The 14,618-nt window shown below is 42.5% G+C and overlaps 1 protein-coding gene across 3 annotated transcripts in view; it reads right to left on the bottom strand.

Moving 5' to 3' along the window:
• ctnnal1 (catenin (cadherin-associated protein), alpha-like 1) overlaps positions 1-14,618 on the bottom strand; it is a 72,561-nt gene that overhangs the window by 25,934 nt on the left and 32,009 nt on the right. For 2 of the 3 annotated variants that reach the window (XM_072676070.1, XM_072676072.1), the window contains exons 2-3: positions 9,773-9,962; positions 1,661-1,848 (exon numbers count right to left, since the gene is read on the bottom strand). In XM_072676070.1, the coding sequence (XP_072532171.1) occupies positions 1,661-1,848; positions 9,773-9,962 (378 nt within the window). Of the gene's footprint in view, positions 1-1,660; positions 1,849-5,067; positions 5,547-9,772; positions 9,963-14,618 lie in introns of those variants that run through there. The other variant, XM_072676071.1, reaches the window with a different exon arrangement.

Below are 14,618 nucleotides of genomic sequence, written 5' to 3'. Positions count from 1 at the left end.
CCAGGACCCACCTGTATCAACCTTTATTTTAAATGAATATTGTTCATTAATATTTAGACATGCTTTGTTTATTTCTACATTGATTGTTCTGATCTATATTTACAGCTACAGGTTTCCTTCTCAGCACAAATTAAAGACTGCTGTTAAGCATCACAAGAAACAATCACTCTATTTAGGATGATCTTAACACTACGAAGCCGTTGAGAAACTGAGCTGGCATCAGTTGTCTGCTCTGTATCTGATCACCCTTACTATCAGCATTATTTTCAGTGATGTTTTACAGAGCAAACAACCAGTCACTGCAGATATAAGCCCTATTCGGACAGGATTCGTTTTACAAGGGGAGGTGGGGTAATGTAATTGTTACTCAGTTTCTCAGTGTTTTAGTCCTGTCTGAATACGCCATGTCGCTCTGCTAATTTCCTAAAACTTTAAATTTCATGTGGCGGCAGTGTGTAAGTCCAGTAGCCACTCCCATCTCAGCCGTTTATGCTAAGATTTCTTACCCTGTGTGAACCGGCCATAAATTTAACAGCCATCCATCGGTAAAATTACATTTATTCTCCTCTTTATGTAAAACTAAACCGCCTGAATCCTGTCTCATTATTTGTACTGTTACACCCCTATTTTCTACTTTAGGTGGCCTTTTCCGAGCTCTTCTGCAGATAGACGGGTGTGCCTGAGCTTAAATAAATTAAAATTACTAGGTCCTTTTGGGACTGCTCTCATGTCCAATTTAAATATAGCAGTGGATACAAAAAAGCTAGCCTTCAGACACCAACCATGTCTTGGCTGATTGCATACATTTGGCGTAAAACTATCACAAAATACTCCCCCTAGCTGTCTGGAGTCCCGCAGTCTATTAAAAATGAGAACGCCTCTGAACGCCTGGTCTCAGAAACAGAAGGATCTCATAGTAACAGTGTAGCTGCAGGTCAACAGGACTTGACTTAGCCATATCATCACACATTTAGGCACAGGCTGTAAGCTCCACATTACACGATTGAAATGTCAATTCAAATATTGATCTACCAAAATCACAGCAAGAACAGTCAAATGTTTTAAGTGGAAAATATGAAGAGGAAAAACGAAGAAAAAACTGTCTCAGAATTTGAGAGAAAAGCTTCGAATGGGTAGATACAGCGAGCAGAAGCAGCGCAGGAGGACTGGACTAGGGAAACAGATAAAGTGGCTGCTATTTGAGGCTTCTAGCGAGTGGTGGGCGTTATCAGGCCTGGACAGGGACAAATTCAATTGGGTTCCTCTTTAATGGAGAGCTGCTCTGCTGCCGGTCTGTCCAAACAGCAGTAACTGGACGTGATTAGCTCCAGCTCTGAGTGTGCGCGCGCACACACACTTATTCATTTTGACAGTAAAAACAGGTCTTGCTGCCCTGTCAAGATAGGTGCACTGCTTCTCTTCAATTATCTCTGAAGAAGCTGGACTCAATGTCTATTCCCATGCAATGATAAGATCTGAAAGTGAAATAAGCAGTGTGTGTGTGTGCGCGCGTGTCTGTGTGTGTGTGTCCATACATAAAACTATATAAGAGCCCAGAGAGTTACAGGGTGTAACATAATGACTGATATGGAGAACACGGTGTGTATTCTCAGTAAGAAGATAAAGGTGTGTATGCTTTAGGTAGCAGGATGATTCTTACTTTGTTGCGGGAGCTGATGATCTGCTTGATGACGATGCGGTCTGCGAGCACCAGCACTTTGGTGACGGAGGAAAGCAGCATTCGGGCAGCCTTCACCATGCCCGTCCTGTCACTGAACACTGTACCGCGCCCATCGGATTCACTCTGCTCCGCCCCACCCACGTCTGTCAGCTGCGCTATGGCCATGCCTGTAACACACACACAAAAGCACCACATGGACACATGGACTTTCTCAGCATGTCCTAGAGAAAGCTGTAGGCCACATGTATGAAAGATGAAAATGATAGATAGATTTTGCAAATGTTTGATACATTTGGGGAGTGTAATTCCCTTTTACACCACTGCTGTAAATACAAATCACACTTTGAGGGCACCTTCAAGGACATAATTTAAATGTGCATTTCTAGACAAGCTAAGGTATTTACTGATGGTATAGTAATATTAACCCTATTAACAGTCTATGGCCCGCTGGCAGGCCGAAAATGTTCTTACCAAAAAAGAAGTCGGTGAGTTACTGAATAATAAAGATGGTCATAGGCCTTTCTGCGATAAATTGTATTTGTGCAATATAATAACTCTAGCAGCTCCACCACAAGTGCTCAATCATGCTGCAAAGTCAATCAAATTTTCACAAGTATCTGACTGTTGGGTTGGGCGGTCTCCACTTTTTACTTTTATACCACCTCCAAATATTACGGTAGTTTACGTTATTATCAGGGGCTGGGAGTAGCTAATGCTCCTACGTTCACATCAGTTTAGTGCCCTCTCATCTGAATTATTTCAAAACTATCACAATCAATCTCATCATCTCTATCAAGTACAGTTTGCTCACACGGGTAACAACTAAGTGAACACTGTGCAGGATAAGTGTGAAATCCCACATATAAACATTTATACTAGAATGACTGAAACCAAGCAGCTGCTGGTGAAAGGGCAGAACGCTGAAATTAAAGATGTCTTTTCTGTTGTGGTGGGTTAGTAGCCAACTCGTTACACTAACCTCTGCTTTAGTTGCTCAGCTGCAGAGCCAACGAGTGCCACACAGCACAGTGCAGCAGCTATTCTGACTAACGGGGCAGTGGTGGCTCAGCAGTCAGAGCTCCGGGCCATTGATGACAGGGTTGTGGGGTCGATACCCAGGCTGGGCAAGTTACCACTGTTGGGCCCTTGAGCAAGGCCAGTCACCCTCTCTGCCCTCCTGGCGCTGGAGTTGGCTGCCCACCACTCAGGGTGTGTGTGTGCTCACTGCCCCTAGTTCCCTAGTGTGTGTGTGTGTGTGTGTGTGTGTGTGTGTGTGTGTGTGTGTGTGTGTGTGTGTTCACTAACACAGATGGGTAAAATGTGGATGACACATTTCGTGGTACATAGGACAGTGACGAATATGTGCACCTTTACCTTAACTGCTGCACATGTACATGCTAAAAACCTCCATGTCTGAGAGAGCAAAGTGAATCAACTTGTGTGGGAGGGACAGAAAACTGAAATGCAACAGGTTATGTCATGTTTGGAGTTGTACCACATAGCTAGATTTAGATAAATACAAGCTACCTAGCAAACTGAACTCCACAGTACTGTGTTCCAGCTAACTAAGGCTCAAATCACACACATTTAAACAGTAAAGTTTTACATCTGAGAGCAAAACGTCGGCCATCGCCGATCTGCATCTCGTAACTTCACTAATGTTAGCTTAACCAGCACAATGTATCTATAGGAACCACGTAGGGAAGGAGGGTATCTAATTTCTGGATATAAGTGCTTGTCGGATGCATTTCTATCTGTGCCTTTGGCTGTTTTCAGATACATTTGGCAAACTGGTTCCTCCAGGTTTGCTTGATCTCCATTTTATTTGGAATGACTCAAGTAGTTTGTTAAACTAGCAAATACCACATCCAGTTTGCTTTCCCACCTAGATAGACATAGAACAGAAATCTGAGACGTCATACATGTCAGAATTTTAAAATATCGTTCTCACTGAGTCCTATTTTTTAAATAAGGTGGTAAACCTTATTACAGTTATACTGCCCAACCAGAGTGTATGAATCAGGTGGATCGGATTAGAAACACAGTATAGTACTTTCCAGGATAAACACCAGGAGCAAAATATATTTTCTGCAGAAATTTTGCATAAAAATGAAATATGCTAGGTGTTAGTGTTGCTCATTAGACACTGCATTTACAGGAGGTTTGGATTCACAAAAAAAACTAAAGACAAACTGATTAAAAAGAAAACGTACAGTATCCAAACCCTCTCATTACTGCATCATTACTGTTACTGTTCCCCAGCTGATGGATTTGGATTTGAGCATCTTTCTCCCCCTCTCTTCACAGACACACTCAGACCAACCAGTAAACATTCACATCTAAACTGACTTGTTTAGTTGTCCTTGGATGGGAAACACTCATCTCCTACAACTCATTCTTTACAGTTATCTGAACACTTATATGTGCCACTAGCCAACATTGCAATGTTCTACCACATGCCATTCCTCACTGGAGCGGTATGTTAGCAGCAGACATTCATCCATGTGTATTCTCAAAAGGCACAGGAGGCACAACCCTGCTCAGATGCATGGGCTCAGCCAGCTGGCTTATTTTAGACTGGGTGGCAGAGCCACCAGTTGGCATATGGAGTCAGGGCATGATGAGGCTATTTTTCTGACCCCTGTCACAAAAGAGCACTGCTATTCTTAGAAGAAAAAAATAAAAAATAAAAAATAAATACAAGGATTGCAAAGGAAAGGGAAGTCACAACTCATGGATAGCAGTCTTTAGGACTTATTTCTTGCTGGCCTTTCATCATATCTTCTCTCTACTGTTCTCACCCTCAAAAAACAAACTGGACTATCTCAGCTGACTGCCAAACTAGAGCTCAACACACATCAGAAGGAAAAGTACCAGAGAAAACCAAATCTGCTGGTAGCAAGTGGGGAACACCTGAGAACTGGCTACGATCTACTCAGCTTGCTAACAGCACATTGCGCAGAGAGGACACAACCGGAGAACAGCAACGCTATTTGGTAAGACTCTGAATAGCCTCTGCAGTTTTGGGAACAGTGGTGGTAGCAAGCTGAGAAGATTGTAGCTAGCTTTGGACTACCAAACTAACTTTTGTCACAGTGGTAAACTATGCTATTATAATGGGGCTTTTGCAAGCCATCTATGCCATAAACCAGCCAATAAGCAGAGCTTTCTTTTTTTCCTACAACACCTTAGTAGGGATAAAACAGCGAGTTACGTTCTGAAGCAGTATATAACAGGATGGTAAATAGGCATGTAACATGGCTTATTTTACCCCAAACAACATCATAGGTACTATTTATACATTTAACAACAATTCAAAAACACCCAAATACATTGTTCTGCACCTTGAAAACCAAATGATTCAACACAAAATCAGAGGGACTTACAGCTCTTCCAAAAAAGAGAAAGAAGGATGATGAGGCAGAAATCTGTGCAGTTATTTTGGGGTGATGGCGGACACGATTTTTGCTGAAAAATGCTACTATTCAGTATTTGCACTGGCTTGCTCTCCAAAACACATCACACTGAAGCTGTGATTGCATCCGGCAGCTTGTTCACGGCCAGATCCACCAAGCGGCTGCATCATTCAGTCCGTGCAAAAAGATGCTGCAGTACAAGCCAAATCAGGCTGCCAATGAGCGTTCCCATACCCTTATTCATCTGCCTAACGCCTGAGCTATGCACAATCACTACACTGTTGTTATCCTTCCTACTGATACATTCCTGCTTCCAATAGGGACTCTCTTCTACCTCCGTGTCTTTACTGCGCTTTAAAAGGGGAGGCTTTTTGTGGAGGCTTAAGACCAAATCTCCTCTGTGGCACAAGAGAAAAGCCTGGGGTGCTGGTCTGAATGGCTGCCACTCCGGCCCAGTTCCCGTCAGTGCGTTGCGCTGAGCTGCATTAAAGGGACAGAGCCTGAGGCTGCATGCCTGGAGAGCTGCTCCAGAAGGTGAGTGTTCAGGACCTCAGCACTGATGCCCTTTAAAAGAATGGTTCAGGAGTGGCTCACCACCAAAAGTGGTTTGAGGCAGAGCTGCAGCTGGGAACTAGCTCTCTGTTTACACAGACCCAAAATGCATACATTAAACATAATCATCGACATCTTCAGCATTTTCATGCTATAGTTCTCCTCTCCTGCAGGATTTTCAATATGACCTTAAAACATTCACACAACATTTCACATCTTGCTGATAGTGTGCTTTAAAGACCACAGACAGAATTGGGGTGGTCTGTTTAGGGAGGCCTGGCAAAGCAGAGCTATTGCAGTTATTCTGCTGCTGTTGTAGTTTTCTAATTATTTTCTAAATAGAAGTTCTTTCTAGATCTTTGTAGATATCCATCTCTGTCTGTCCAAAAGTTTGTAGACACATGCTCATTCAACATTTCTTTCTAAATCCTATATTTAATATGAAATTTGTCCCCCAGTCTTCGCCTTCTCAACCTCCTATACTGCAGTAAAAGTATTTGCCCCTCCTGTGAAATATATATACTAGATGTTTAAACGCTGCTATAAGGATTTGATTGCATTTAGCCACAAGAGCATTAGTGAGGTCAGGTGCCTGATATTTGGAGGATTAACTCTGGATCACAAACACCTCTCCAACTCCTCCCAAAGGCCTTCAATAAAGTTCCAGCGCCACAGAGACCTCTGCTCGACTTCATTCTAATAGCAATAGATATCATAAAAAAACAGAACACCAAGTGATGTCAGCAATAAGTGGGGCTTAAAGTAGCTCCATTCACTGCCCAGTAATAATTAGAAAGGGTGTATAAAAATGTCTGTGTATTTTACTGTATCTATCCATCCACCGCTTTATTCACCCATCCACCCAACCATCCATCCATCAACAATGAGACTCTCCACATCTGGCTGCACAGAATGGGACAGATAAGATTTCTGACCTCTTGGCCCAATCCCTTTCATGTCCGGTCTTATCACAGGGCCTTTGTCACGCTCAGCAAATCTCTAATTTCCCACTATTTCCTCTACAGGGGACCTCAGAGAATTTTCCCACCTGTTCCACTAGGCTTGGTGTGAAACTTTTGCTCATTTCGTGTGAACAGGCTGAGAAATGAGCAGCAGGATTAACCGCATGGCTGCGTGTTTCAGCGCTGTGGGGAGTGGGCTGGCTAACGCTAAAGCCACTCTAATCCCAGTGAAGGCAGGTCTCCCTCACTGGGAGGTACAGGAGTGGAGCCCATCAGCCTACAGCCCTCTGTATTTACTGTAAGCTATCATCACAGGGGATCAGGATTACCATCAGCTGAGAAGAGAACAGTCAGGCAGAGGGAAAGAGTTTATGTGGGTCTTTTTACATTGTTATGAAACATACTCTAGAATTCTCCCTTTCCACCGTTACTGTATGCCTTGACACTTGCACAAAAATTCATTTAATTAGCTTCTATTTTTGCCAGGAGCTGGCTTAGTTTGCAGGAGACCAAGTAATCCTCTCATTCTTTGGTTGGTGGCCTAATTACAAAAAAAAATGAACACTGAGGAACAGTTATATAAATCTGAACTACTTATGGCCACAGTACACGATTATATCTGTACATTTCAATCAGTAAACTCTACACAGCTGGGAAAATGCCTGCTGAACGTCTAGTTGCAGTTGAAGGATCCCCCTGCTATGTGTGCTACTCTCAAGGTGAGCAGGGCAATAATGGAATGAGACATATGAAGACATGGAGTGTTTGAGGGGTATTTTTAGTGCTGCTCTTTAGGGCTAGAGAGAAGGGTAGAGAGCCCACCTCACACAATAGCAGGAGAAAAGCCATACCACTCTCTCTCGTTCTCGAACAGGCACAATTACATACAAAAAGGGCTAGAAGACCACTGAATATTCATACTAGAACTTCTTTTATTAGCCCCTATCTGTGCATGTGTGAGAGCCTTGACGCAATCACCCAGTTTCTTTGAACATCACTCCACTTTACCCAAATTGCATAAATGAAAGGCTTTCTGAGACTATGCGATGCCTGGTATAGCTAGCAAATAACAGCATGTGTGACCATGAATGAACTTGGTGGACTGAGGACATAATTTAAAATGTAAAACATGGTAAAATATTGTGCACCTCAAACACTTGTGTCCCCCTTCAAAAGCAAAACCTACATTACTAAAATAGAGGCGTAAAACAGTTACCGTAACCCCAAAACTGGTATGTATGTCACAGCCCGGGCTCATTATATATATATGCCCCCAGTATTTACATACCCCCAGCCTAGCTAGCTAGAGTCTTAATACAACAGCTACTTTGAAAGAATAGGGAAGTGAGTCTAAAAGCAACCAGGTGGAGCCGATGAAGCTAGGGGGTTGCTACATGCGCCAATCACCACATCACTGAAGTACTGCGTCGCTTGGCTATAATGAGCAAGTGAAGCCCAAGGTACAGCATCTCCCAGCTAGAGATAGTGGGCTACAGCCCAAGGTACCGTGTCGCCCTGCCAGAGTGAACGACTGAGAGCCCAAGGTACCGCATAGCCCAGCTAGAGAGAGCGAGCATAAGCCCAAAATACTGCAGAGAGCAAAGGAGGAGCCAAAGTTCTGCATCGCACAACCAGAGTGATCGAGCGAGAGCCCAAGAGTGAGTGTGAGTGACAGCCCAGGGTATCTAGTCACCCAGCCAAAGAAAGTGATTGACAGCCCAAGGTACCGTGTGGCCCAGCCAAAGACAGTAAGCGATTGCCCAAGGTACTGTATCGCCCAGTCAGAGTGATCGACTGAGAGCCCAAGGTACCGCATAGCCTAGCTAGAGATAGAGTGAGCATAAGCCCAGGACACTATGCTACGGCTGGCTAGAGAGAGCGGGTGACCAACAGCCTAAAGTACTGCGTTACGGCTGCCGGGTGAGCACTTAAAAGACTCAACCGGAGCGCTAGTCCGGCGAGAGAGGGGAGAAGGGCTGACTGAGTACAATCTCTTTAGCAAGCTCACCAAGAGGACTCAGATTGAACAGCAAACTCTATCCAGTAATGCATTACGGAATAAATACAAAAAATAATGTTTGTTTGTATTGTTTGTTTGGTACAGAACTAAGCTAGGCTAGGCTAAACATCATGCCTGTGGGCCACTGTTCGCCCCAGCCAAAGTCACATAATAATTATACATGAGAGAACAACTTAAAATACTTGATAAATGACTTCTCTGGAACCTTAAAGTTGGGGTGCTTAAACAACGGTAAAATCCTGATCTACTGAAGCCAGCAGGTCTGTGTAGCAAATGAAAAACAGATGGAAACATCAGTGAGGTCTTCTTCTTGCCTCCTGTTTAATGAGTATGTTAAGAAATAAGCACAAATGAAACCTAATTGAAAATTCTGGAAGCATGCTGCACCAGCTGAAAGGACTCATTGTTATGGGAACAGCTGACACGATATTTGGTTCAGATTAAATGTGACATGCAGTGCTGAGTTTAAGACAAATTAGTCTCGGAAGCAAGTTCTGCCTATCACTACAGTCTGGTGTTTTTCACCATTTAACATGGCCATGAGCCACCTGCTTTGACAGGACAAGGTCGTTTGTCTAGCATCTAAAACCACCAATCGTAGCATGGCAAGTAAGATACAATTGTTTATTTTAAAAAATAATAATAAAAAAATCCCACAGAGATATATTTGATACATCAATGATCAAAAGTTAGCATTTTGTTTTGGTCACAATGTCCTGCTTTTGCTGCTGCACAAAATTCACACAGTCAATGTGAATGCAACTGAAAAAAATCCCAAAAGCTCTTGCATGCATAACACACAAGTTCTTGGCAGAGCATCTGAGGTTGACCAAGGATAAATACTGTCGTTGCTGCTCAAAAACCTTCTATCTTGTATTTTGCCATTTTTGTCTTTTTGATATTGTGACCTGGATACTGCCAGCAGTTCTTGTTTTTATTGTGTCAGAACTTCATGAAGTATGGACCAATAAAAATGCCCCAATGCTTTTACTAAAAAAACATTTTCTTCTTCTGTATATTAGTCATTTTGAAGATACAAGGTCTTTGCATGAGACCAACAATATACTGCAACTGGAAGGAATGCATGGAATGAATTTGTAACTCTGCATGTAAACGTAACCAGTGCCACCAGTATACAGACCTGCTCTCCTGGCCTCGAAGCAGGCATGGCCCATCTCTTCCTTCAGTTCTTCATTCTCCAGTGCGATAGCTTCCCCCACAGCCACAAAGCGGCCCACAGCAACACTGACTGCCTGGCCAACCTTCTGGATGGCCCGCAGGGTCTTTTCCGTCTTCCGTAGCTTGTCCTTGTGATTTATCAGTGTGGTTATCTGAAACACAGAAGATACAAACAGAAATGAAGGAAGCTGAGTAACGGCAGTGTGTCTGCCAAAACATTTGAGCTGTGCCCAAGAGACTGAGAAAGAAGGGAAAAGAGAGGCAAGGTGAGATGAGGTCTCTGGTCTATTTGTAGTCGTTTAGGACCATACTGAGCTATACAAACACTCTCACAGCAAAGGTATTCCCTCTGAGCTGGGATTAAATCCATCAATTATGCATCACACATCCATTTTCAATTTCCGCTCGGGAGAGCAGTGCTCCCTCACCTCCAGCTGCCAGCCACAGCGCTAAAGGACACCTGTAATTGAAGCAAAACTGCAGGATGCATGAAGCACACAAGGAGGCTGCACATGACGCTTATTAGCAATTCATCATAACCCAACAGCTTTCACCACCTATCATCACCGTGACCATCATTAGTTAAGGGCATGGTCAGGCGCTCTGCATTTGCACTGTAAATATGATACATGTTGATCATGTACATTTATCAGAACAGATGCTAAAAACTCTTGCCTTTCTGTTGTTCTCCACTTTCAGAATCTTTATCCCACAGATCAGAGCTCTGAAGATCACCAGATCACTAAAATGTGGGCTGCGGAAGAGTTCTTTCCCATAAAAAAGTCAAACTTCTATTTTAATTTGTTAAAAATATGTGTAGAACTTTCAACACATGCTTTTATTTTGGAAGACACCCGGCTTTACCTTACCATGTGAGATCTTTCATTGGTAGCCTCACACAAATGGAATCCCACAAGCCACTTCTGCTTGTTGTCAGTGAGGCTGGTAGTTGCTTTAGGCGATTATTGACAGAAAACAACCAATCACAGTCTTCTGTTTTGGTGTGGCATGTCGGAGATGGCCCGAGGATGTACAACCGTCTCTGAACGACTCATTTTTATCATAATGTCCAGTGCAGGCAACTGTTAACTAGTGCTGCCAAGAATTTAGCTAGAGAAGCAAAACTTTGTTTTCCATCAATGGGTTAAAAGCACAGTAACAACAAGGCCCACAGCCTAATTAAAAAATAGCCTAAAGCCAAAGTCATAGTAAATAATTATTATAACTTGATACTGGCGAGAGTACTGCACAACCAGTCACTGAAAAAGAAAGGGTATAACTGTCATGGTTGGATAACTGTGTAGAGCTGTTCTTAGCTTGGAGATAACTTTGGGTACACTACATAACATTAACAGCTTATAAAAGGACTGGGTATCTCACACTTTCTGACTCGGTTTTGCTGATTTTTATGGTGAACGGGGAAAACACACTAAATCACTAGGGACAACTAGAAAAAGCAGATTTGTGCTGACCCAAAACGAAAGAAACGTGAAAAAGTGAGGTCATGTGCAGGAAGACGGAGTCAGCATGGTCTGTACAGACTGCAGAGGCAGTTGGAGGTGAGCAGCACAGCACACACTGAAGGCTCTCCTACATACAAAAACAGACGTACTTTTCTTTAACAAATTGTCTAATACCTGCCTAAACATACCATTGTCATGCTGGCTTTTCTTTGGCTAATAACATGACTTACTGAGATTGACTGGCTGACCAATATACACTACAATATTATGCTCAGAGTCTGGTCCAAAAAAACCAAAAACCTTTGATATTCGCTGACCGGTATGAAATGAGATCAGGAGAGTAAAAATCTGAGTCTGAGCAGTAAACACAAAAGTGACATTATTATAATAATTATTCAGTCATCATATTCTCACCACAGTACAGCACCAGACCTTGAGTTTTAATAAAAAATTTAAATATGAAGCTGTGGTTGGTGGCATTGACATGATTTAAGCAAACTTGCTCAACAAAGGAGATCACTTAGCTAACTTGGCTACCACAAGCAATCAAGCAATAAAATACAAAAGTGAGCATAATTAGACCAGCTCACTACATGCTCGCTAAAGGTCAGGATGCTGGGTTTTATTACTGGAATGATTTGGGCAATGTGTAATTTGCGTGTTAGCAGTTTGCGGTAACTCATGCGGTGGCTAGCATGCAGGCCCATAACTCACACACAATAAAAAAAGAAAAAGTACACAATCACAGAGCGATGACAATACAATCTCCTGACTGACTCTGCATGTGCGCTCTCTCTCTCTCTCTCTTTGATTTTATTTAGAACCAGTGGCGAAACGGTCGTGCTCAGACACGGCTAAACTTAGCACTTCCTCTGTTCTGGCTGTTCTTAGACCCAGGCCACCCCTTCAGAGGTCAGTGCAGCCAGAGCAGGCAGCGCTCCTGGTCGTGGACTCCAAACTGAATGGCAAAGTTCACCAAAGCTGAATCTGTCATGAAGTTTCGCACATGAAATTAATAAAATATATCTAAATTAAAAAAATTATTAATATCATACATGCATAAACTGCATGGCAAATTAATGTAGTTGTGCTAATGCACATTTGCCTAAAGGTGACAGTGGCTTCAACAATTTAATGGAAGAAAAAAATCAAAAGATTTAAAAATACAAAAGGCACTTAGATATTAGTAACAGAATCCTTAGAAATTTAAGAAAGTTAGGACAAATCTACATCCTGAGGCAAAACCAGATGAGAACCACTGCTATTAATCAGTTTTATGCAGGTGTGCTTCGGCTGGCTGATTCAGAGGAAGTGATGAGTGTGCATTTACGTCACTGTGAGGATGACTGTTCATCTGGGGTTTGTGTCTCCCTGAAGAAAACTGTAATCAGACACTCAGGTAAGACATATAGCTGTTTGGATGGGTGTCAATGCCCCCCAGCCAGGATTAGACGGCTGACAGACATCCTGCTTCTGAACCAGCAGACAGAGATGAATCATGTATAGTGAAAAACGTGGTCTGATGTATAGACAACTGAAAGTGGAGAGCATTAGTACAAAGCAAATGTCATCTACTTTCAAGAGTAGTGATGTATATATTAGTTCAAATATCATATCATGGAATACGCAATTTCCCACACTATGTAAATGACAGACTTTGATGTAATTGAGGATGTATAATAATATTAGAGTTATATAGAAGTATGGGCGGATAATTGTTTGAAAGAAAAATCAGCATCAGACAGATTCGCAAATCCTAAATTTCCCACAGAGGTCTATGCATGTCTAATCAGAGAGTTAGTGCTCTCCTCCAAGCGTGTTGAGCTGTCCAATGACATTAGATTAGCAGCAGTTTAAATAAAGTGGCTGGCCGGCCTCATGTGATTCAGAGAAGGCACATGCTAGCCTTCCCCCTTACCAGCACGTTATGTGATGGGGTTCCTAGGCCATGGGCGGGAATTGGAAATTACAGAAAAAAGGGTGTAATAATAACAACATTAGGTTAAAATACTGCCACCTATCATAACAAATTACATTTATTGGTACGACACATTAACACAGGTGTAAAGTTGAGTGAAAAACTCGCATGAGTAAATACACAATATATACAAACTAAAAATACTCAATATTTCCACCTTAACATACACTATGTATACACTACTGCTCTGTTTGAACATGCACAAGCTATTAAAGCAGCGGAAGTATTGGGATACCTTCACATTCACTGTTTCTTCTAAAATCAAGGGTTTAAAAAAAAATAAACTTATCTTGCTTTTGTTGGAGTGACTGTCCCTACTGCTCCATGGAAGGCTTTCTAATAGATTTTGGGGCATTGCTGAGAGGATTTGATTGCATTCAACAACAAGACAGTTAGAAAGATCATGATGTTAGATGATCATCACCCCACCTTATCCCAAACTCCCCATGTCTGGCATTAGGTATGGTGCCGATAGGTTCATGTTTATCTGCTCCAGAGAGTCCTATTCTATTGGCAATACTTTTTAAGAAGAACTAGACAAGCTGTGTGTGTGTGCGCACCTTTACATGTGCGTCAGCAGTAGTTACAACTTAAAGTAGCTAAATGCATTCATTAGAAGGGGTGTCCACAAACATTTGGACACATTTCTTTCTAAGAGATAAGAGGAGATTGGAAAACATTTGTGTTCCCCCCCCCACCACCCCACCCCACCCCGAGTTTAGTACATAAATGGGCCCTTTAATACAGTTAAAAGTACATCTCCTGCTGCAGATGAGGGCAAGTGTGTGTGTTTGTGTTTGTGTCTGTTAGAGGTCAGAGTCAGGACGCACTTAACTCAGATGTCCTTCTGCGACGGCAGCATTACACTGTGAGCTAAGAGCAATATGAGAAAGGTCTTTACCTCAATTAACCTCTGCGTGCAGCCTGGCTAAGACTGCTTGTGTTTACATGTGGAAATGAGAAATGTATATAGGCAGTGTGTGGGTGTGTGTGTGTCTGAGCTGAGGATGAGATTACGTAAAAGTGTGTGTGTGTGTGTGTGTGTGTGTGTGTGTGTGTGTGTGTGTTTGAAAGTGTGGGGTTGTGGTTGTTTGCATTAAAGGAAAGGACAGGTGGCATAGTACCCATAACTTCCTGCTGGACAAGCACATGGCCAGCTAACACTATGTAAACAAGATTGAAGCTGGGTCAGGAAACATAATATTGATTCAGTGTAGTGACCGAGTGCTAGAAACTGGGTCTCTAAACACCACCACCACTCTGCCACAGTGCCACAGTGCCATCCAAACTGTACACCAGTTAATCAGTGAAAAGTCACTAAAACTCACTTTTATTTAGTCTTTTTTAATCTCTAAATGACAGCCCAT

This window comes from Salminus brasiliensis, chromosome 3 (genome assembly GCF_030463535.1).
Source record: "Salminus brasiliensis chromosome 3, fSalBra1.hap2, whole genome shotgun sequence".
In the NCBI taxonomy this organism is placed as follows: Eukaryota; Metazoa; Chordata; class Actinopteri; order Characiformes; family Bryconidae; genus Salminus; species Salminus brasiliensis.
The sequence above is the reverse complement of the archived record's forward strand: the minus strand, read 5'-3'. Positions and strand labels throughout refer to the sequence as shown.